At 37.5% G+C, this 22,985-nt stretch overlaps 1 protein-coding gene across 1 annotated transcript in view; it reads right to left on the bottom strand.

Moving 5' to 3' along the window:
• The window catches only part of NUP62CL (nucleoporin 62 C-terminal like), an 85,068-nt gene that overhangs the window by 30,402 nt on the left and 31,681 nt on the right, over positions 1 to 22,985 (bottom strand). The window contains exons 2-6 of the mRNA XM_033202134.1: positions 20,533 to 20,637; positions 13,126 to 13,261; positions 5,961 to 6,111; positions 5,320 to 5,369; positions 5,040 to 5,174 (exon numbers count right to left, since the gene is read on the bottom strand). Of these exons, the coding sequence (XP_033058025.1) occupies positions 5,040 to 5,174; positions 5,320 to 5,369; positions 5,961 to 6,111; positions 13,126 to 13,261; positions 20,533 to 20,590 (530 nt within the window). The 5' untranslated portion in view covers positions 20,591 to 20,637. The remainder of the gene's footprint in view (positions 1 to 5,039; positions 5,175 to 5,319; positions 5,370 to 5,960; positions 6,112 to 13,125; positions 13,262 to 20,532; positions 20,638 to 22,985) is intronic.

The raw sequence follows: 22,985 nt of genomic DNA, 5'->3' as shown, positions 1-22,985 counted from the left end.
CTTAAGGGCAGCCAGAGAGAAAGGTCGGGTTACCCACAAAGGGAAGCCCATCAGACTAACAGCAGATCTCTCGGCAGAAACTCTACAAGCCAGAAGAGAGTGGGGGCCAATATTCAACGTTCTTAAAGAAAAGAATTTTCAACCCAGAATTTCATATCCAGCCAAACTAAGTTTCATCAGTGAAGGAGAAATAAAATCCTTTACAGATAAGCAAATGCTTAGAGATTTTGTCACCACCAGGCCTGCCTTACAAGAGACCCTGAAGGAAGCCCTAAACATGGAAAGGAACAACCGGTACCAGCCATTGCAAAAACATGCCAAAATGTAAAGACCATCGAGGCTAGGAAGAAACTGCATCAACTAACGAGCAAAATAACCAGTTAATATCATAATGACAGGATCAAGTTCACACATAACAATATTAACCTTGAATGTAAATGGACTAAATGCTCCAATTCAAAGACACAGACTGGCAAACTGGATAAGAGTCAAGACCCATCAGTCTGCTGTATTCAGGAGACCCATCTCACATGCAGAGACATACATAGGCTCAAAATAAAGGGATGGAGGAAGATCTACCAAGCAAATGGAGAACAAAAAAAAGCAGGGGTTGCAATCCTAGTCTCTGATAAAACAGACTTTAAACCATCAAAGATCAAAAGAGACAAAGAAGGCCATTACATAATGGTAAAGGGATCAATTCAACAGGAAGAGCTAACTCTCCTAAATATATATGCACCCAATACAGGAGCACCCAGATTCATAAAGCAAGTCCTTAGAGACCTACAAAGAGACTTAGACTCCCATACAATAATAATGGGAGATTTCAACACTCCACTGTCAACATTAGACAGATCAACGAGACAGAAAGTTAACAAGGATATCCAGGAATTGAACTCATCTCTGCACCAAGCGGACCTAATAGACATCTATAGAACTCTCCACCCCAAATCAACAGAATATACATTCTTCTCAGCACCACATCGCACTTATTCCAAAATTGACCACATAATTGGAAGTAAAGCACTCCTCAGCAAATGTACAAGAACAGAAATTATAACAAACTGTCTCTCAGACCACAGTGCAATCAAACTAGAACTCAGGACTAAGAAACTCAATCAAAACGCTCAACTACATGGAAACTGAACAACCTGCTCCTGAATGACTACTGGGTACATAACGAAATGAAGCAGAAATAAAGATGTTCTTTGAAACCAATGAGAACAAAGATACAACATACCAGAATCTCTGGGACACATTTAAAGCAGTGTGTAGAGGGAAATTTATAGCACTAAATGCCCACAAGAGAAAGCAGGAAAGATCTAAAATTGACACTCTAACATCACAATTAAAAGAACTAGAGAGGCAAGAGCAAACACATTCAAAAGCTAGCAGAAGGCAAGAAATAACTAAGATCAGAGCAGAACTGAAGGAGATAGAGTCACAAAAAACCCTCCAAAAAATCAATGAATCCAGGAGTTGGTTTTTTGAAAAGATCAACAAAATTGACAGACCGCTAGCAAGACTAATAAGAAGAAAAGAGAGAGGAATCAAATAGACACAATAAAAAATGATAAAGGGGATATCACCACCGACCCCACAGAAATACAAACAACCATCAGAGAATACTATAAATGCCTCTACGCAAATCAACTAGAAAATCTAGAAGAAATGGATAATTTCCTGGACACTTACACTCTCCCAAGACTGAACCAGGAAGAAGTTGAATCCCTGAATAGACCAATAACGGGCTCTGAAATTGAGGCAACAATTAATAGCCTACCCACCAAAAAAAGTCCAGGACCAGATGGATTCACAGCTGAATTCTACCAGAGGTACAAGGAGGAGCTGGTACCATTCCTTCTGAAACTATTCCAATCAATAGAAAAAGAGGGAATCCTCCCTAACTCATTTTATGAGGCCAACATCATCCTGATACCAAAGCCTGGCAGAGACACAACAAAAAAGAGAATTTTAGACCAATATCCCTGATGAACATCGATGCAAAAATTCTCAATAAAATACTGGCAAACCGGATTCAGCAGCACATCAAAAAGCTTATCCACCATGATCAAGTGGGCTTCATCCCTGGGATGCAAGGCTGGTTCAACATTCGCAAATCAATAAACGTAATCCAGCATATAAACAGAACCAAAGACAAGAACCACATGATTATCTCAATAGATGCAGAAAAGGCTTTTGACAAAATTCAACAGCCCTTTATGCTAAAAACGCTCAATAAATTCGGTATTGATGGAACGTACCTCAAAATAATAAGAGCTATTTATGACAAACCCACAGCTAATATCATACTGAATGGGCAAAAACTGGAAAAATTCCCTTTGAAAACTGGCACAAGACAGGGATGCCCTCTCTCACCACTCCTATTCAACATAGTGTTGGAAGTTCTGGCTAGGGCAATCAGGCAAGAGAAAGAAATCAAGGGTATCCAGTTAGGAAAAGAAGAAGTCAAATTGTCCCTGTTTGCAGATGACATGATTGTATATTTAGAAAACCCCATCGTCTCAGCCCAAAATCTCCTTAAGCTGATAAGCAACTTCAGCAAAGTCTCAGGATACAAAATTAATGTGCAAAAATCACAAGCATTCTTATACACCAGTAACAGACAAGCAGAGAGCCAAATCAGGAATGAACTTCCATTCACAATTGCTTCAAAGAGAATAAAATACCTAGGAATCCACTTACAAGGGATGTAAAGGACCTCTTCAAGGAGAACTACAAACCACTGCTCAGTGAAATCAAAGAGGACACAAACAAATGGAAGAACATACCATGCTCATGGATAGGAAGAATCAATATCGTGAAAATGGCCATACTGCCCAAGGTGATTTATAGATTCAATGCCATCCCCATCAAGCTACCAATGACTTTCTTCACAGAATTGGAAAAAACGGCTTTAAAGTTCATATGGAACCAAAAAAGAGCCCGCATTGCCAAGACAATCCTAAGTCAAAAGGACAAAGCTGGAGGCATCACGCTACCTGACTTCAAACTATACTACAAGGCTACAGTAACCAAAACAGCATGGTACTGGTACCACAACAGAGATATAGACCAATGGAACAGAACAGAGTCCTCAGAAATAATACCACACATCTACAGCCATCTGATCTTTGACAAACCTGAGAGAAACAAGAAATGGGGAAAGGATTCCTATTTAATAAATGGTGCTGGGAAAATTGGCTAGCCATAAGTAGAAAGCTGAAACTGGATCCTTTCCTTACCCCTTATACGAAAATTAATTCAAGATGGATTAGAGACTTAAATGTTAGACCTAATACCATAAAAACCCTAGAAGAAAATCTAGGTAGTACCATTCAGGACATAGGCATGGGCAAGGACTTCATGTCTAAAACACCAAAAGCAACGGCAGCAAAAGCCAAAATTGACAAATGGGATCTAATTAAACTAAAGAGCTTTTGCACAGCAAAAGAAACTACCATCAGAGTGAACAGGCAACCTACAGAATGGGAGAAAATTTTTGCAACCTACTCATCTGACAAAGGGCTAATATCCAGAATCTACAAAGAACTCAAACAAATATACAAGAAAAAAACAAACAACCCCATCAAAAAGTGGGCAAAGGATATGAACAGACATTTCTCAAAAGAAGACATCCATACAGCCAACAGACACATGAAAAAATGCTCATCATCACTCGCCATCAGAGAAATGCAAATCAAAACCACAATGAGATACCATCTCACACCAGTTAGAATGGCAATCATTAAGAAGTCAGGAAACAACAGGTGTTGGAGAGGATGTGGAGAAATAGGAACACTTTTACACTGTTGGTGGGATTGTAAACTAGTTCAACCATTATGGAAAACAGTATGGCGATTCCTCAAGGATCTAGAACTAGATGTACCATATGACCCAGCCATCCCACTACTGGGTATATACCCAAAGGATTATAAATTACTCTACTACAAAGACACATGCACACGTATGTTTATTGCGGCACTATTCACAATAGCAAAGACTTGGAATCAACCCAAATGTCCATCTGTGACAGACTGGATTAAGAAAATGTGGCACATATACACCATGGAATACTATGCAGCCATAAAAAGGATGAGTTTGCGTCCTTTGTAGGGACATGGATGCAGCTGGAAACCATCATTCTTAGCAAACTATCACAAGAAGAGAAACCAAACACCGCATGTTCTCACTCATAGGTGGGAACTGAACAATGAGATCACTTGGACTCGGGAAGGGGAACATCACACACTGGGGCCTATCATGGGGAGGGGGGAGGAGGGAGGGATTGCATTGGGGAGTTATACATGATATAAACGTTATGCACATGTACCCTAGAACTTAAAGTATAATAAAAAATAAAAAATAAAATAAAAAATTAAAAAAATAAATAAATAAAAAATAAAAACAAACAAACAAACAAACAAAAATAAATTGACGGACTACCAAACCTCAGTTCCAGAGAAATAAAGTTACTTTGGGAACATTGGCACTGTATTGACAGAAGGTAAAGACTGAAGAGTTCACAAATAAAATATAGCCCTCCTAATACACTGATAAAATCACTCCATTTTTGAAAGCTATACAGTTTGCCTCCAGATTAACAAATTGCCTTTAAAATAGCAAATGATTTATCACTAAAGCAATTGCATGAACATTAGTTTTAGCAGAATCAACATAAAGAGGAGACCACAAATATCCCACAATACCATGACACCACACACATAAAATTTGTACTTCTAATTTAATAACAATTTGACAAATACAAAACCTTTACAGTGAACATGCATAAGGTTGACAGTAATAACAATAAACAAAGTGCTATAAAACAAAATTGCCAGAATGATTTCCTCATTTACAAGCATCCAGAAAAGATAAGCAGAAAATAAACAAATTGATAAATGTCAACTACAAAAGCTTGTCCCTTTCTACCAATTTGTATTCTTTGCCTTCCAATTTGACTTTTCCCCTCTGTTCCTGGAATGCTCTCGTAATATGTAAGTCCTGCCCCATTCTTCAATCTTTATTCAGTTACTTACGTCTTCACACGCTCCTCATCTGCATCCTGCAGATGATGAAGTCCACTCTGGTTGCTCGTCGCCTCCTCTAAATAAGTCAACAGAAATTCTAGTTCCTGCTGCTCTGACAGGATAAAATCCAATTCTTGTTCCAACCTGAATAAAATAAGTTAATAAAAGGGCTGATGAAAGGAATTTGGAGTGACAAAAAGAAAAGAGTTAACAAACTACAGAAAGAAAAAAAACACTGAATAAAAAGATAGGTCTTTAATCTTTCAACCAAGGAAATCTAAGGTTCTACCTTTTCTGATCCAGTTTCACTTTGTTCACTTCTCCATGTAAAACACTAATCTATAAAGAGAAATATGAATACAACAATATAAGTATTTGAATTTATATAACAATTTTAGAGCAATATTAATTTTCTCAAATACACTTCAAATATGACAGATTTCCTTTTATTCAGGGCACTTATTACCTAAGGGATATATTTTGAACTGCTCACCAATATTGGAATAGAAAATTAACCACAGGGCTGGGTATGGTGGCTCATGCCTATAATCCCAGCACTTCGCGAGGCTAAGGCAGGAAGATCACTTGAGCCTAGGAGTTTGAGATCAGACTGGGCAATGCAGTGAGACCCTATCTCTACTGAAAAAACACACACATCATTAGCTGGGGGTGCTGGTGTGCCCCTGTGGTCCCAGCTACTTAGGAGGCTGAGGTAGGAGGATTGCTTGAGCCAGGGAGATTGAGGCTGCAGTGAGCTGTGATTGCACCACTGTGCTCCAGCCTAGGTGATACAGCAAGACCCTGTCTCAAAAAACAAAAACGTAAACAAAACAACAAAAACAAAGAAAACCACAAAACACAGTCTATGTTCTTGTGTTCATCTGTAAATACTTGCACAATATAGGTAGATTAATGAAAACATCTTCTTACCATCTCACCATTCTCAATCAACGTACGGTCCCAAGCATTGACCTGAGTGGCCTGGAGAAGAAAGTACTTCTCTTGATCTTCCAGCTCAAGGTTCCACTCATTTATAAGACCCTCCAGGTGACCATATGTCATCACAGGAGTTGCTACTACACTAAAACATAAAAGGATGCAGGATGATCCAATAATCATACTATAAAAAGTGTGATCAGATTTTAAAAATGAACTCAAGAGGACTCTGAGAAGAAAACAGCATGTAAGGAGTTTCCCGTACCTGCTCCCCAAGAAAACAAACATAACTGGTAAAGATGATTAAAAAAACACCCCTCAAAGTCACTTGAAATTATCCTAGAGGAATATAGTAAATACAGATTTATTAAGAAACCTACTAAATCACAGCAAGAATAGCTAAAGTCTGTGCCATAATCCACTCTTTCTCTTCCCCTCATCCCAGCTCAGCATGACAGAAGCTCCTTTCTGGGTAGGCATAGCTAAGGAGATAGGATTCTCTCTCCCCCAGCTCTTAGTCAAAGTGACCCATTCCCTGTCTGAGTAGTATCCACAAGAGAGTGGGCATTCCCCACTGGGCAGAACCATGCAGAACTCTGATTCTCCTGCCAAGTGGTATCAAAAAAGGCTCAGTAACTAGCTAATCTTTGATCCCTTGGCCAGCAGAGCCAGTCAATGCTGATTCCTCTGCTGGGGCAGTGTCAGCAGGGCTCAGTGGGAAGGTAATCATCAATTCCCCAAGTGGAAGACACAAGCACAATTCCAGTTCCTCCACCAGGGTTCTTTCTGTTGGATCCAATGACAAGTTGAACCTAAATTCCTACCCAGTAGCAACAAGGCTCAATGAGGCAGAAGAGGCAGGGTTTAGTCACCATTAGGCTTCACCTCTTGCCTCTGATGTCAGAGAGACCCAGTGAGGAGCTGAATCTCTATATCCACCCAGCATCATTACAACTGAACAAGGTAATTCAAGTTAGTACCTGTAGGGATCCCACTTCCTACCATCCATGGGGTCAGCAATGCCCAATGAGAAGCTTGACCTCCACATCCACTGGCAAAGCCAAGACTAAATGAGGTAGGGCAAAGAATGCCTAGTCAGTACTTTGTCCCCCTTCTCCCATGAGCCTGTGTCAGCTGGGCCCAGTAGAGAGCTAAGCCTTCATACCAACCAAGGAGGCTGAATGAAGTGATATGAAACAGAGTAGTTGACATCATGCTTCTTCCCTCCCCTTGTGTCAGTGGGGCCAACAGGAAGCTGAAATTCTGCCTCCACCTGCAGCAACTAAGCAGTGTGAGTCAGTCCTCCACTTCCCCTTGATCTGGGGGCTCCAGGGCCCAGCTGGGAGCTGAGCTTACATCTCCACTTACTGGCAATAAAGTGGTAGCATGCAATGTTCACCTTTCATGAGCGATGAGTCAGTGAGGCTAAGCGGGAAGCAGAGTTTCCAAACCACCCATCTGCCTTGAGACAGCGTGTGAATAAGTGCTCCACTTTTGCTGGAGTGGTGTGGGTAAGGTCCAGTGGGAAGCTGAACATACAAACACACCCACCCCTTGTACTACATGTCAATAAAGAGATGCTTGATGAAAAAAAAAAAGATGAAAATAGGACCTAGACTTTCCTAACATAATAGACAAAATGTCCAAGATAAAATTTTAAAAATTACCCATCATATCAAAACCCAGAAAACCCACGACTTGAAAGAGAAAAGACAACAGATGCCAACACTGAGAGGTATCAGATATTGGAATTATCTGAAAAGAATTTTAAAGCAACCATCAAAAAAAGGCTCAAACAAGCCATTTCAAATTTTCTTAAAACAAATGAAAAAATAGAAAATCTCAGCAAATAAATAGAAATTATGAAAAACAACCAAATGAAAGATATAGAACTGAAATGTAAAATAACTGAAATAACAAGCTCACCTAAGGAGTTTGATAAGAGAATGCAGTCAACAGAGGATAGAATAAGAAACTTGATGACAGACAAATAGAATTTACAGAAAAACAAAGAAAAACTTTGCAGAAACAAATGAAAAAAGTCTCAAGGACTTGGAGGACAATAATAAAAGAAGTAACATTTGTATGATAAGAGTTCCAGAAAGAGAGGAAAGAGAGAATGGGACTGAAAAACATATTAAAAAAAAAAAAAAGATTGAAAACTCTCAAAGTTTGTCAAAAGATATAAACCCATAGATACAAGAAGCTGGACAAACTCAAAACAGAATAACTCAAATCCACACTAAGACACAAAATAATTAAACTTCTGAAAACTAAAGACAAAGAAAAAAAATCTTGAAAGCAACCAGAAAGAAAAAAATGCATTACTTAAAAAGAATATCAGTCTAGATGACAGCAGATTTCTCATCTAAAACCAAGCACTGAATGAAAAAAAAAGTGTCAACAATGACTTCCTTATCTGGTGAAAATGTCCTTCAGAAATGAAGGGGGAGATAAAGATATTCTCACACAAAGTCAAATCAAGATAATTTGTTGCTAGCAAACCTACCCTTGAAGATTAAACAGAAAAGAAATGAAAACAGAAGACTTGGAACATCATATAAAACAGCGATCCCCAACCTTTTTGGCACCAGGAACCGGTTTTGTGGAAGACAATTTTTCCACAGATGGTGGGAGGGGCCTGTGGGAGGATCATCAGGCGTTAGATTCTCATCAGGAGTGCACAACCTAGATCCCTTGCATGTGCATTTTACTATAGGGTTCACGCTCCTATGAGAATCTAATGTCTGATCTGACAGGAGGCAGAGCTCAGGCAGTAATTAATGCACACTCATCTGCTGCTCGCCTCTTGTTGTGTGGTCCGGTTCCTAACAGGCTACAGATCAGTACTGGTCTTTGGCCCAGGTGTTGAGGACCCCTGATATAAAGGAAGGAATATCAAAATGGGTATAGACAAGGGTAAATATACTATTCTACTTCTCGTTTCTTAAATCATTTGATGGCTGAAGTAAAAATTATAACCCCATGTGATGTGATATTCAATGTACACAGAAGAAATGGCTGAGACAACCATACTTAAAAGCTAAGAAGGGTAAAAGGAATTAAATGGAATTAAGGTTTCTGTACTTCACCCACACAGTGTAGTGGTATGACTACACTGTTGTAAGTAATGCATGTATCTGGAATACCTAGAGCAACCAGTAATAAAACTATACAAAATAATGTACTTAAAAACACTATAAACAGAACAAGATGAAAACCCCCAAAAATATTCAAACAACCGACAGCAGAGTAAAAAAAAGAAAGAGAAGAACAAAAATCAGAAGCAACAAATAAAATGGCAGATTTAAGCTCTAACATATGAATAGTTACCTTAAATATAAATGTGCTAAACATACCAATAAAATACAGAGACTGGAAGAGTGAATAAAAAATGATCCAACAATATACTATCTATAAGAAATTCACTTCAAACACAAGGATATATTTATACATAGTTTGAAAGTAAAAGAATGGAAAGAATGCAAGCTTCATTTTTAAAAAGAAATGGCTATATTAATATCAGATAAAGTGGACTACAGAGCAAAGAAAATTACTAGAACCAAAGAGAGACATTACCTAGTGATAAAGGAATCAAGGCATCAGGAAGGCTAACAATCCTAAATGTGTAGGTGACCAAACAAAAAAGCCTCAAAATACATGAAATAAAAACTGATAGAGCTAAATGGAGAAATAGAGAAATCCACAATTAAAGGCAGAGATTTCAAAAAGCCACTCTCCACAACTGAAAGAACTACTAGACAGAAAGACTCCAATAATACAGAATCTGAAATTACAGTGAAGCAACAGAATCAAATTTACATATATAGAACATTCCACCCTACAGCAGAAAACACAATATTCAAATGTCCATGGAACATTCATCAAGACAGACTGTATACTCACCCACAAAACAAACCTAAATAAATATAAAAGAACTAAAATCATACGAAGCATATTCTAATACCACAATGGGATCAAAGTAGCGATAAATACAGAAAAAACAACAAGAAAATCTCCAAACACTTGGAAATTAAACACACTTCTAAATGATAAATTAGTAAAAGAGGGATTCACAAAGGAAATTTAAGAAGTATATAGAGCTGAATGAAATCACAATATAACATAATATGTAGGTCACAGTTAGGAAGTGTTGAGTGGGGTATTTATAGCACTAAATGTGTACGTTAAAAAATAAGAAAAGTCTCAAATCAATAGTCTGAGTTCACACCTCAACAAACTAGAAAAGGAGCAAAATGAATGCAGTACAATCAGAAGGAAGGAAATAATAGAGTAGATATCAGTGAAATTGAAAACATTAAAAGAATAGAGAATAATTAATTAAACAAAAGCTGGCTCTTTGGGAAGAGATCGATAAAATTGATAAAAGAAAGACACAAACCACTAATATCAGAAATGAAACAGGAATACCCCTACAACCATTAAAAGGACAATAATGGAATACTATGAACAACTTTATACTCACAAACACATAAAAAATGGGCCAACTCTTTAAAAACCACACATTCATCAAAGATTAACTAGATAACCTGAATAGTTCTAGAATCACTAAAGAAATTGATTTGTAATTTAAAAGCCCCTTTAGCCTAAAAGTCCCTTTAGTCAAGCATGGTGGTTCACGCCTGTAATCCCAGCACTTTGGGAGGCTGAGGCGGGCAGATCACTTGAGGTCAGGAGTTCGAGACCAGCCTGGCCAACATGGTGAAACCCGTCTCTACTAAAAATACAAAGATTAGCTGGACGTGGTGGCAGGAGCTTGTAATCCCAGCTACTCAGGAGGCCTCGGCTGAGGCAGGAGAATCACTCGAACCTGGGAGGTGGAGGATGCAGTGAGCTAAGATCTTGACACTGCACTCTAGCCTGGGCATCACAGTGAGACTTTGTCTCAAAAAATAATAATAATAAGTAAATAAATACCCCTATTTACATTATTTCTTTTAGAAAACAGAAAACAGAATACTTTTAAGATCATTTTATAGAGCCAATATTACCCTGATATCAAAACTAGAGACATAAAAAAAGAAGGAAACTACAGACTAATATCTCTCATGAACTTAGATACAAAAGTCCTCAAACAAAATACCAGGAAACCAAATTTTTAAAAATATATCAAAAAATTATACACCATGATCAAGTGGGATTTATTCAACATATGCAGGGCTGGTTGAACATCTGAAAATCAATCAGTGTAATCTACCACTTCACCAAGATAAAGAAACAGAATCTCAAAGACTATCAACTGAGGCTGAAAAAGCATTGACACAAATTGATTTTTGACAAAGGTGCAAAAGCAATTTGGGGGGAAGATAGTCTTTCAATAAACGATGTTGGAAAAACTTGACATCTACAGACAAAAAAAAATTAATCTTGACCTAAACCTCACACCTTATATAAAAATTGACTCAAAATGGATCACAAGCTTAAATGTAAAATGTGAAACTATAAAACTTTTAGAAAAACACAGAAGAAAATCTTTGGGATCTAGGGCTAAGAAAAGATTTCTTATAATTGACATTAAAAGCACAATTCATTAAAAGAAAATGTGATAAATTGTAACTCATTAATTAAAGGTTTTGATACAACAAAAGGACCCTGTTAAGAGGATGAAAAGCCAAGTTACATGTACAAGTATACAGTTAAAGAATATACTTATAAGCCACATATCTGACAAAAGACTGGCAGGTAGAGTACATAACAAACTCTCAAAACCAAACGGTAAAAAAATCAAATAATCCAAGTAGAAAATGGACAAAAAATATGAACAGACATTTCACCAGAGAGGCTCTACTGATGGCAATAAACATGTGAAAAGACGTTCAACATCATTAGTCATCAGGGAAATGCAAATTAAAACCATAATGAGATATCACTTCACATCTGTCAGAAGGGCTAAAATAAAAAATAGTGACAACACCAAATTCTGGCAAGAATGCAGACAATCTGGATCACCCATACATTGCTAGTGGGCATGTAAAATGGCACAGTACTCTGGAAAAGAATTGGACAGTTTCTTAAAAAACAAAACAAAACAAACAAAAAACATGTAACCCATACCACCCGACAACTGCACTCCTAGGCATTTATCACAGAGAAATACTTATATTCATAATAAACATGTATACCAATGTTCACACCAGCTTTTTTCATAATATCAAAAAAACTGGAACAACCTGTATGTCCATCAACAGGTGAATGGTTAAACAAACCATGGTGCATCCAAAATACCATGGAATACTACTCAGAAATAAAAAAGGACAAACTATTGATGCGCATGACAACTTGCGTGGATCACAAGGAATTATGCTGAATAAAAAAATCCAGTTCCCAAAGGTCACATATATATGACTCTATCTACACAACACTCTTGAAATGTCAAGATTATAGAAATAGAGAACATTAATTGTTGCTCAGGGTCAAGGAAAGGAGGGGAGTGGGTGTGGCTATACAAGGGCAACAGGAGGAATCCTTGTAGTGATAAAACTGTTCTGAATTTTGACTGTAGCAATATCAATATCTTGGTTGTGATATTATACTATAGTACTGTTAAGATGTTATCACTGGAGGAAATGATATAAAGACCATACAGAATGTTGTGTATTATTTCTTACATATACATGTGACTCTACAATTATCTCAAAATAAAAAGCTTAACTTAAAAAATGAACAAATACTAGAGAGAACATCATATACTGGCTCCAGAGTTTGACTGCCTGAATTTTAATCCTGGATCAACCATTAACAAGTATGCAACTATGAGCAGATTATAAAATCTCTGTATGCTCTCGTTTTCTCACCTACAAAATGGGAATGAAAATACTGCCTACCTCATAGGGTTACTGTGAGGATAAATTACATGATGCTTGTAATGCATTGTCATCTTGCCAAACATACAGTAATTGCACAATAAGTGGTAGCTATTATTAGTAATAGTAATGATTCTATTATAATGATATTCAGAAGGCAAAGGTGTGCTGCTGGTTATTCAACTTCCTAAGCTACAGAAATCTTTCTCTTAACTGTTCCCTCAACTCAATCATTTAGCTAACTTTCAAATATTATTCTAAAGTTATCCAAGCAAATGTCTTGTACATGACAAATAAAATGAAACACATGCAAGTTTTTAAATAAATAGGCTTACCTAACAGTTGAAGTATAAGGTACAAGGTTTTCAAACCCTCTTGGTGACAGTTGGTTTTGGTTCACAGTAAAGCCACTGGTGATTGTGGTAGTAGTGTTGGTGGTGAAAGTGGTAGTGGTAGTCGTTGAAGCTGTAACTGGAAAATAAAGTGTATAATGTTAGTAAGAAATGAGAAGTTGTTTCATTTAAGCCTTTATCATTCAGATTTAAAATTATGGAGGCATTTTTAAAAATACAAATTTGAACTCAAAGATGCAGATTTGAATTCCACACTGTTGTAATATGAAATAATAAATGGCAGGCCAGGTACCTGGATTAACTTTCCAGCTGAAAACTAAAAATCCTGGATAAATTCATAGAAAAATAAAACTTCTAACCAGCCCAATAACCATGAAGAAATCAAATCAATCTTCAAAATTCTTCTCATAAAGAAAACTCCAGTCCCAGATGTCACTGCTGGTAAGTTTTACGAAACTTTCAAGAAAAGAATAATTGCAATTTAGAAAAGATCTCTGTACATCTATATCTTTGCATACTTACATGACTGTATCTGTGTAATTAATTCCTAGAAATAAATTTCTAGATAAAAGTGTCAGCATGCTCTAAATTTTAACATAACTTGCCAAATTGCCCTATCTAAACGATTTTGCCAATTTATGTCCCTATCAATAGGAAAGAGTGCCTATTTCTTTATACCACAGTCAATACTAGGCATGCATTTTTGCAAACCCTAGTCAAAAGCCTCTCAAAGCTTTATCTACAGCCCAGACTCTCTTTTATGTGTCTTTTTCTGTTACACCCCTATTAGAATGTCCTGCTCTCTATACATAAAATCCTAAGTATCCTTCATGGCTTGACTCAAATTCTTTGTTCCCCATATTTATCACCTACTTCTCTCCTACTCATAGTTTCCTTTGGTTTTCTAAATTTCTGCAGCACTTTTGGTTCTTATTACACACTGAGCACTTGATGAACAATGCATAGAAAATTGTGGCTGCTAGGGAACTGGGAAGGTTTTATTTTCTTCTTTTTGGTCTCTGTATTTTCAAATGTTCTTACAACTAGTAAATGTTGCTTCTGTAACAAGGAATCTATCATGAAATATAATGTACATGATTGTTTGTTTTATGTTAGCTTTGCTTTCCAAATTAGCAATAGTTTCAGATTGATGGCCACACCAGATAAATGCATAAACCATGGTGCCTGCTACAAGCACTGACTACTCTGACAGAGGCTGGCCTGAGGGAACATTCCTGCTGAGGGAACAAGCTCAAATACCGATTCTTTGTTCCAGATAACTGTCGTTTTTGTTCCTGATTCACAGTTGACTGGGCAGGATGGCCAACTGAAGGATGGGAAGCCATCCAATGTACTACTAGCAGCCTACCTGAGGGTCTGGCACAAAAAGCTCTAGCGAAACAGGATTAATATGAGTCAGAATTTCATTTCCAAAAGTTTAGCAATATGGAAAAAATCTGACTCTAGGCAGATACTGGGAAATATTTCCAAAAGTATAGAAGGAATCCAACTATAGGCAGAGAGACTTGATAGGACTGACAGAAGAAGGAGATGAAGTAGAAGTAAGGGACCATGAGCAAGTCCCAATTAAGGATAAGGTAAAGCAGGAAGGCAGAGAAAGAGGTAAGGAAACCAATGAGAAATTTAAAAAAAGAAAAAAGTAGACAAAGGGAGAATAACCTAATTATGCCTATGCAATATTTGATTTGGCAGGTCCCTAAAGCTGCCTTAAGAATAATCTTAAGTTCCAATTTCCTTGAAGTAACAGTGTCATGGCAATGACTTTACTTGAACTCCACGAGACTCCATTTCCTTTTTGGCCACAAAGGTTCTCATGATAATTCCCCATTCTTTATGTTAGCCCTTGTGAGGGTGAAATGTGCACCACAGAGGAAGACCATGCCCAATCACAAAGAAGCCCAGGAGTCACTATGGTTAGAACAGTGGAGAGATTACAGATTGGATCTTGCGTGATATTCTTTACAACCATAAGTCATAATTTATTCATCTGAGAACAAAAATCTTATCTGAAAGGAAAACCTTCCTCAGAAATGCTAAAAATTAATGATAATGCCAATAGACTCCCTTTATTGATTAATTCACCCAAACACTGAGTAACTACTGCATTCAAGACAGAAATAAATTTTTTTTTTTTAAAAAAATGAGCCCTTCTTGTAAAGGAGAATAGGAGAATATCTTCACCCAAAGATGGTTTTCTAATAAAGTAATCTGTATTTCCTAACATGGATAGATATTCAAAGATGTATAATTGGCTAGGCAGGGTGGCTCATACCTGTAATCCCAGCACTTTGGGAGGCCGAAGCAGGTATATCACTGGAGGTCAGGGGTTTGAGACGAGCCTGGCCAACATGGTGAAACCCCATCTTTACTAAAAATACAAAAATCAGCCAGATGTGGTGCACACCTGTAATCCCAGCTACTCAGGAGGCTAAGTGAGTGACAGAGTGAGATTCTGTCTCAAAAAAAAAAAAAGAAAAGAAAAAAAAAGATGTATACTTAAGAGGAAACAGCAAATTCTAAGAATGTGCATACACACACACACACACACAGAGTATGGTACCATTTTTATAAAACAAATTTAATGTATGTCTGTATATGCTTAGAAAAAAGTCTAGAAAGATAAACTGTTCTCTCTAGAGGGAGTGATATGTATATATGCATATATGTATTGTTTTTACCTATAAGCAGCACAAACATAAAGGAATCCCGAGTCATTTTAAAATGGTATGATTATTTTAACTTCTTTTTTTTGTTTGTTTTTGACATGGAGTCTCGCTCTGTCACCCAGGCTGGAGTGCAGTGGCACGATCTTGGCTCACTGCAACCTCCACCACCCAGGTTCAAGCAATTCTCCTGCCTCAGCCTTCCGAGTAGCTGGGACTGCAGGCACGTGCCACCACACCCGGCTAATTTTTTCTTATTTTTAGTAGAGATGGGGTTTCACTGTGTTAGCCAGCATGGTCTTGATCTCCTGACCTCGTGATCCGCCCACCTCAGCCTCTCAAAGTGCTGGGATTACAGGCGTGAGGCACCACACCCGGCCTATTTTAACTTTTTATACAGTTTTATTTTTGTTATATTTCATGCTATTTTTAAAGGCATAAATTAACTCTGGCATAGTCAAATAATATTTCAATTAATACCTAGTAAAGGAATGGGTTTGGAAGTTGTAGCACAGTCTGATTTTGCAAATTACAACTTTGGTCTTAACTGGTTAATACAGTCAATACTACATTATCTGTGTAGTAAAGCAGAAGTATGGTTCTAAAAATAATACAAAAAACTACATACCAAATTTGAACTCACATTTAAATAAATCTCATTCTGATAGTCTTAAAAATCATTGCATAAAATAGTGAAAATCGTCTTTAAAATATTCTACTATCGAGTTTTCCTATCCTGTCCCTGATCAACAACTATACATCTTATTCCATGCCAGAAATGGACATCATCACCTTCCCAGACTATAAAAAGCAAACTTCTCTTAAAATCTGGTGATTATACCTAGGGCAGAGAGTAATCCCAAGTGGCTGTAAATCTGCAGATACAAACACTTGAAAGCTGCTCTGCAAGACTGGTTAATGAGATGAAGAATCTGAATAAGTAAATACACTTGAAGAGAAAGAAAGGTAAGTAGGGAAAAAGAACACCCCAAATTGGGGCGGTCAGGTTGAGACATACCTAATGGGGAGAAGGGTAAGTGCGTTAGGTCCTGGTGGGTGAAATGATGGTATTAGTCTGTTCTCACGCTGCTAATAAAGACATACCCAAGACTGGATAGTTTATAAAGGAAAGAGGTTTAATTGACTCACAGTTCCACATGGCTGAGGAGGCCTCACAATCATGACAGAAGGTGAATGAGGAGCAAAGTCACATCTTACATGGTGGCAGGCAAGAGAGCTTGTGTAAGGGAACTCCCTTTTATAAAACCATCATATCTTGTGAGATTTATTCACTATCACAAGAACAGCATGAGAAAGACCCGTCCCCATGATTCAGTTACCTCTCACCAGGTCCCTCCCACAACACATGGGAATTATGGGAGCTACAATTCAAGATGAGATTTGTGTGAGGACACAGCCAAATCATATCATGGTGCTAAGGGATGGGCTAGTGGCAAAAGTAGTATTTGTAGGAAGGAATTTGAGACTTATATAGATAAGAGCTGGATGTAACAGCATCATCAAAGAGGCTGCCCATTCATATTTCAGTGATTCAACCCATAACTAAAAGAACCAGGTTTTATTTTGTCATTGTTTTATGGGGAAATAATGTGTTACATTTTTTGCGAATATGGTAACTTGCAACGTTCCTATGACACACTCTTCACAAGTCTCATACACTGGCCAGTTAGCCCGCTAAACAGTAGAAACTCATAAGGTCATGTAAAAGAATAAATAAAGAGATGAGGCCAGGTGTGGTGCCTCATGCCTACAAGTTCAGCACTTTGGGAGGCCAAGGTGGGAGGATAGTTTGAGCCCAGAAGTTTGAGACCAGCCTGGACAATGTAGTGAGACCCCATCTCTACAAAAAAAAAAAAAACAAAATCAGCCAGGAATGCTGGTGCACACCTGTAGTTCCAGATACTCAGGAGGCTGAGGTGGGAGGATCACTTGAACCCACGAGTTTGAGATCAGCCTGGACAATGTAGTGAGACCTCATCTCTACTAAAAAAAAAAAAAAAAAATTAGTTGGTCATGGTGGTGCATGCCTGCAGTCCCAGGTACTCAGAAGGCTGAGGTGGGAGGATCACATAAATCCAGATTAGGCTGCAGTCAGCTATAATCACACCACTGCACTCTAACCTGGGTGACAAAGTGAGACTGTATCTTAAAAAAAAGAGAGGGATGATATACGTGTCTGTTTAGGAATAATTATTTTAAGCTTAAAAGGGATTGACTTTTAGTTTAAGCCAGATTAAAAAAGAGTCATTTCATCCCTAAGTAAACTTTTTAAAGTAAAAACAAATAAGACTGCTCCAAAATGGAGTCTAACTTAAAAGACAGGTTTAGGTAGATGACCCCTTACCACCCAGCTCACAATAGCTATGGGGCAATGGATAACCAAGTCTTCTTCCACCTACAACCTAACTAGCTCCTAACTGGCAGAAACAAATTTAGAATAGGTCTAGAGAAACTCCTGTAATCAACTTTAGAAGAGGGTCAACTTAATAGAGGTCAAAACTTAAATTAACTTTTAGAGAAAAAAAGAAAACTTTATCAATCTCAACCAGCTAAATACTGTGATCAATAACAAAAATTCTTAAGTTTGATGGTTGGCAAGAATTTGGCAGCTGTTTTGACTGTAGTCATCTCAAAGAAGTAACATCATTGATATCAACTGTCTCATTCTACTCTTTGGCAATCATCTACATAAACATATTAGTATACCTTTTGGATACTCTGATGAGATGGTCAAAACCACTTAGCCCTAAAAGCCATAGAACTTACTTACTGCTTGTTATAAAGCACATTTCCAATGAGAGCCCCAAGACATCCTGATACTTCTAAAATTTTATTAACTACAGTAGGAGCTGCTCCACCTGCTCCAGGGAATTTTAATGCAAATCCCAAGGTTATAATATTAAATGTTCTAGCTGAAGCTGTTGGAGCACCAACAGCAGAGAACAACATAATATTAACTATTACCCTTTAAATCAAAAACAGTGAGAAATTTATATAGTCTTTTTCATCTGAAGAGTCCTTTAGAAACTTTTGGTTAAACTTCAAAATACCATGGTCAATCCATTTATATGAAATGTCCAGAAAAGGCAAATCTATGGAGATAGAAAACAGATTAGTGGTTGTCTGTGGCTGAGGGATCTTATTGGAATGATGTAAATGCTCTAAAACTAAATACAGTGATGGCTACACAATTCGATAAACTTACTAAAATTTCTGGATTGCATACTTAAAGTAAGTTAATTTTATGATGTATAATTTATAATTCATTAAAGTTAATTAAAAGATATTGTGGTCCCAATATATTTTCATTTTGTAGACAAGGACATCAGAGGGAGATAAGTGGGGGAACCTGTCAAAGGTCAGAGAGCAAGTTTTGACTGAACATGGAATTAATTCAATAATTTTAACTCCAAACATTGGACATGGTCATATTCATGAAATCTATCATAGTTGAGAAGGATACTGCTTACATATATCAAAATGGTTCCAGAATCATAGTCATGTCTCAAAATTGAAGTCTAAGTGGTAGAAAATATAAGTCATGTGGTAGCCAATCTTAACTAATGCCTAACTATGCCAATAGCACAAGAGGATGGTGATGGTTAATTGAGCATTATTCATGCTCAATTAAGCATCAAACATTTTCTGGCTAGTTTTATTCCCAGGAATGGAGACAATCTTACTGTCATAGAGCTGGGGAGGGGGGCTATTACAGCTAGGATTACAACAAAATTTAATGATGAACATTATGATATTGTGAAGAAGAAACTTTGAAAGAAGTCAGTTTATAGAGACCTGTAAGAAAAAATTGCCTAAGGCCTACAACTAACTTTCTTTTTCTTTCTTTCTTTCTTTCTTTCTTTCTTTCTTCTTTCTTTCTTTCTTTCTTCTTTTTTTCTTTCTTTCTTTTTCTTTCTCTTTCTTCTCTCTCTCTCCTCCCTCCCTCCCTCTCTTTCTTTCTTCCTTTCTTTCCTTTTTTTTGTTTGACAAGGTCTTACTATGCCACCCAGGCTGAAGTACAGTGGTGCAATCTTGGCTCACTGCAGCCTTGACCTCCTGGGCTCAAGCAGTCCTCCCACCTCAGCCTCCCCAGTAGCTGGGACTACAGGCACACACCACTATGTCCGGCAAATTTTTGTATTTTTTGTAGAGACAGGGGTTCGCCATGTTGCCCAGGCTGGTCTCAAATGCCTGGGCTCAAGCAATCCACCTGCCATGGCCTCCCAAAATGCTGGGATTACAGGCATGAGCCACTGAGCCTGGCCTGAATTCAGTATTTCCAACATTTGCTATTACTATACTAATGGAAAAGGTGTAACAAAGAAGTTGAGGTTACGAGATAATGTCTCACATCTCAGCTCAAAGCATCCAGAGAGATGGTCCTCTTCAAGGGGAGAGGTCACAAGACATCACACAATATCAATTAGAACCCCAAAACTACAGCTGGCCCTTTGTCATGTTCCACTTCTGATAGGTAAAATGTAAGGACCACAAACCAGGTCGGTATCGAAAAACACACTATAGGAAGGCTCCAACATTTATTCCCATTTTATCTTAGTCACATGGATAAGGACTTCTTCCTTCAGAAATACTTGGCAAAACTCCCACTCTCCCTACTTCATTAATATTGAGTAAGGTGGCCTCATGAGAAATTACAGTATTTTCTTTGGAATTAGTAACTTACATGGGAGCCCAATAGCAGCAGTGGAGGTCAAAGCATTTGATATTGAGGTAAACTGCATGGTGCTTGAACTGGTGGTGGTGGCAACAGCAGCTGCTGGAGCCAAACCTAAAAATCAAAGTAACAAAAGGAAAAATATGTCACTAAAAATAATTTTTAAAAGTAAAACACCATTATAACAAGGTTCATCATATGGAGAAATAAAAACAAAGCAAGGAAAAGCAGGTATCCTGAAACCTAATCAATAAAACAGAGTAAAAGCTCGATTTAAAAAAAACAGTTCATTGGTACTACTTTAGTATAGTCAGTCTTCTAGCACCATCATAACAAAGAAATTCTACTTTACTGAAAAAGAAGTCCTAAGAGGGGGGATCCACTTCCAGAACTGCAGCATAAAAAGTCCCATGAACCTGTTCCAAGTAAATCTATAACCAGCAAAAAGTTCCAGCAAAAAGTTGTTTTTTTTTCTTTAAATTGGAAATGGCTAGAAATTGTTCTAAGAGCCCATAGCAAATGAAAAAACATTTATTCAAGAAAATCTGCTAAAACTCAGTAATCTAACAGTGACAGTCTATGGCATATGAGCCACAAGGCACTCCTTCCTTTCACCATCCCCTTGTCTACCTTGACAGAAGCTACTCCCCAGGGAGGGGTAGCCAAAACTGGACTCCCTCTGACCCCAGCTCCCAATCAAGGAATAGAGTATCCCAATGGAGAGACAAGTAGCCAGCATTTCTTATCGCTTCCAACACAGAGTTGAAGGGGCGAAATTCCTGTTGAGTATAGCCAAGAGTTCAAGGGCTCCCTTCCTTTACTCACAGGGTGGCGACTCAACCCCAAGCAGAGAAGGCTGAGAATACTGAGGCCCCAATCACCCTCACCCTGATTATCCCAGCCCAGTTCACTTGCAGGGTTAAGGTCCACACCTGAAGAGGTAAGCAAGAAGACCAGTGGCTACTGTCACTGCCCAGTACCCAAAGCACTGGCTGAACGATTCTGCCCAGGGATAAAGGCCATTCATAAGAACAGAGGGCTCCCAAGCCATCCCCAAAGAACTGACTTTATTGAAACAGAGTATGAGGACATTCAAGTCCAAAACCTTACTCTAAAAAATGGAGATTTGGGAGGTAAACAATTAAGAGGAGGCAGGGAACTTTATGAGAATAACAATTTAGGGTGTAAGTCGGCTAGTTTATCAGAGATAACCAGGGGAAAAGAAAGCTGAAAAGGGCTGTCCTGAAATCAGAAGAATGAAGTACTGATGTATGCTACAACATGAATGAATCTTGAAAACATTATGCTAAATGTAAGAAGCCAGACCAAAAAAGCAAACAAAAAAAAGTTTCATATTGTGAAATTCTATTTATATGAAATGTCCAGAATAGGCAAATTCATTGACAGAAAGTATATTAATGATTCCAGGGGCTGGGAGGAATAGGTAATGGGGAGTGACTGCTAATGGGTATACGGTTTTTTGTGGGGGGGCGATGAAAATGTTCTCAAATTACATAGTGGTGATAGTTGTACACTATGTGAATATATTAAAAACCACTGAATTGTATACTTAAAAATGGTGAATTTTAAGATGTGAATTATACCTCAATTATGCTATTATTTAAAAAAACACATTATCATCTCAATAGAAGTAGTAAAAGCATTTGATAAAATCCAATACCCTTTCATGGCACAAACACTCAACATTAGGAAGAGAAGGGAGTTTCCTAAACAGGATAAAGGGCACTAATGAATAAGCTATAGTAACATCACACTTAATGGAGAAAGACTAAATACTTTCCCACTACCATCAGAAACAAAACAAGGATGTCTGCTCTAACCACTTCGATTCAACAATACATTGAAAATTCTAGCCAGGACAATAGGCAGGAAAAAGAAATAAAACGCATGTGGATTGAAAAGAAAGAAGTAAAACTATCTCTATTCATAGATGAAATGATCATGAACACAGAAAATTCTAAGAAATAAAAATCTACTAGAACAATAAACAAGTTCTGTAAGGTTGCAGGATACAAGATTAATATACAAAAATAAATTACATTTCTATATTATAACAATGAACAATACAAAATGAAAGAAAGTAAGAATATAATTCCATTTATGATTGCTCACAAAGAAATACTCAAGGACAATTTTTAAATTACATAATGTACACAAAAATATGAAACATCATTTGAAGAAATTAAAGATGTTCTAAATAAATAAAAAGATATGTTTACGGATCAAAAGACTTACTATTGCTAATATGGTACGATAGACAGAAAACTGGTCCCCAAAGATGGCCTAATATCCAGAACCTGTGAACATATTGCCTTACTTGATAAAAGGGACTTTACAGATGGGATTAAGGTTAAATACCTTGAGATATCCTGAATTATCCAAGTGAGAAAATTTAATGACCCCAGTCCTTTAAAGTAGAGAACCTTTCCAGGATGTGGTCA

The sequence above is a fragment of the Trachypithecus francoisi genome, unplaced genomic scaffold, assembly GCF_009764315.1.
Source record: "Trachypithecus francoisi isolate TF-2019V2 unplaced genomic scaffold, Tfra_2.0 Lachesis_group6, whole genome shotgun sequence".
NCBI classification, from domain to species: Eukaryota; Metazoa; Chordata; class Mammalia; order Primates; family Cercopithecidae; genus Trachypithecus; species Trachypithecus francoisi.
Note: the sequence above shows the minus strand (reverse complement) of the source record. Positions and strands in the feature narration are given on the sequence as shown.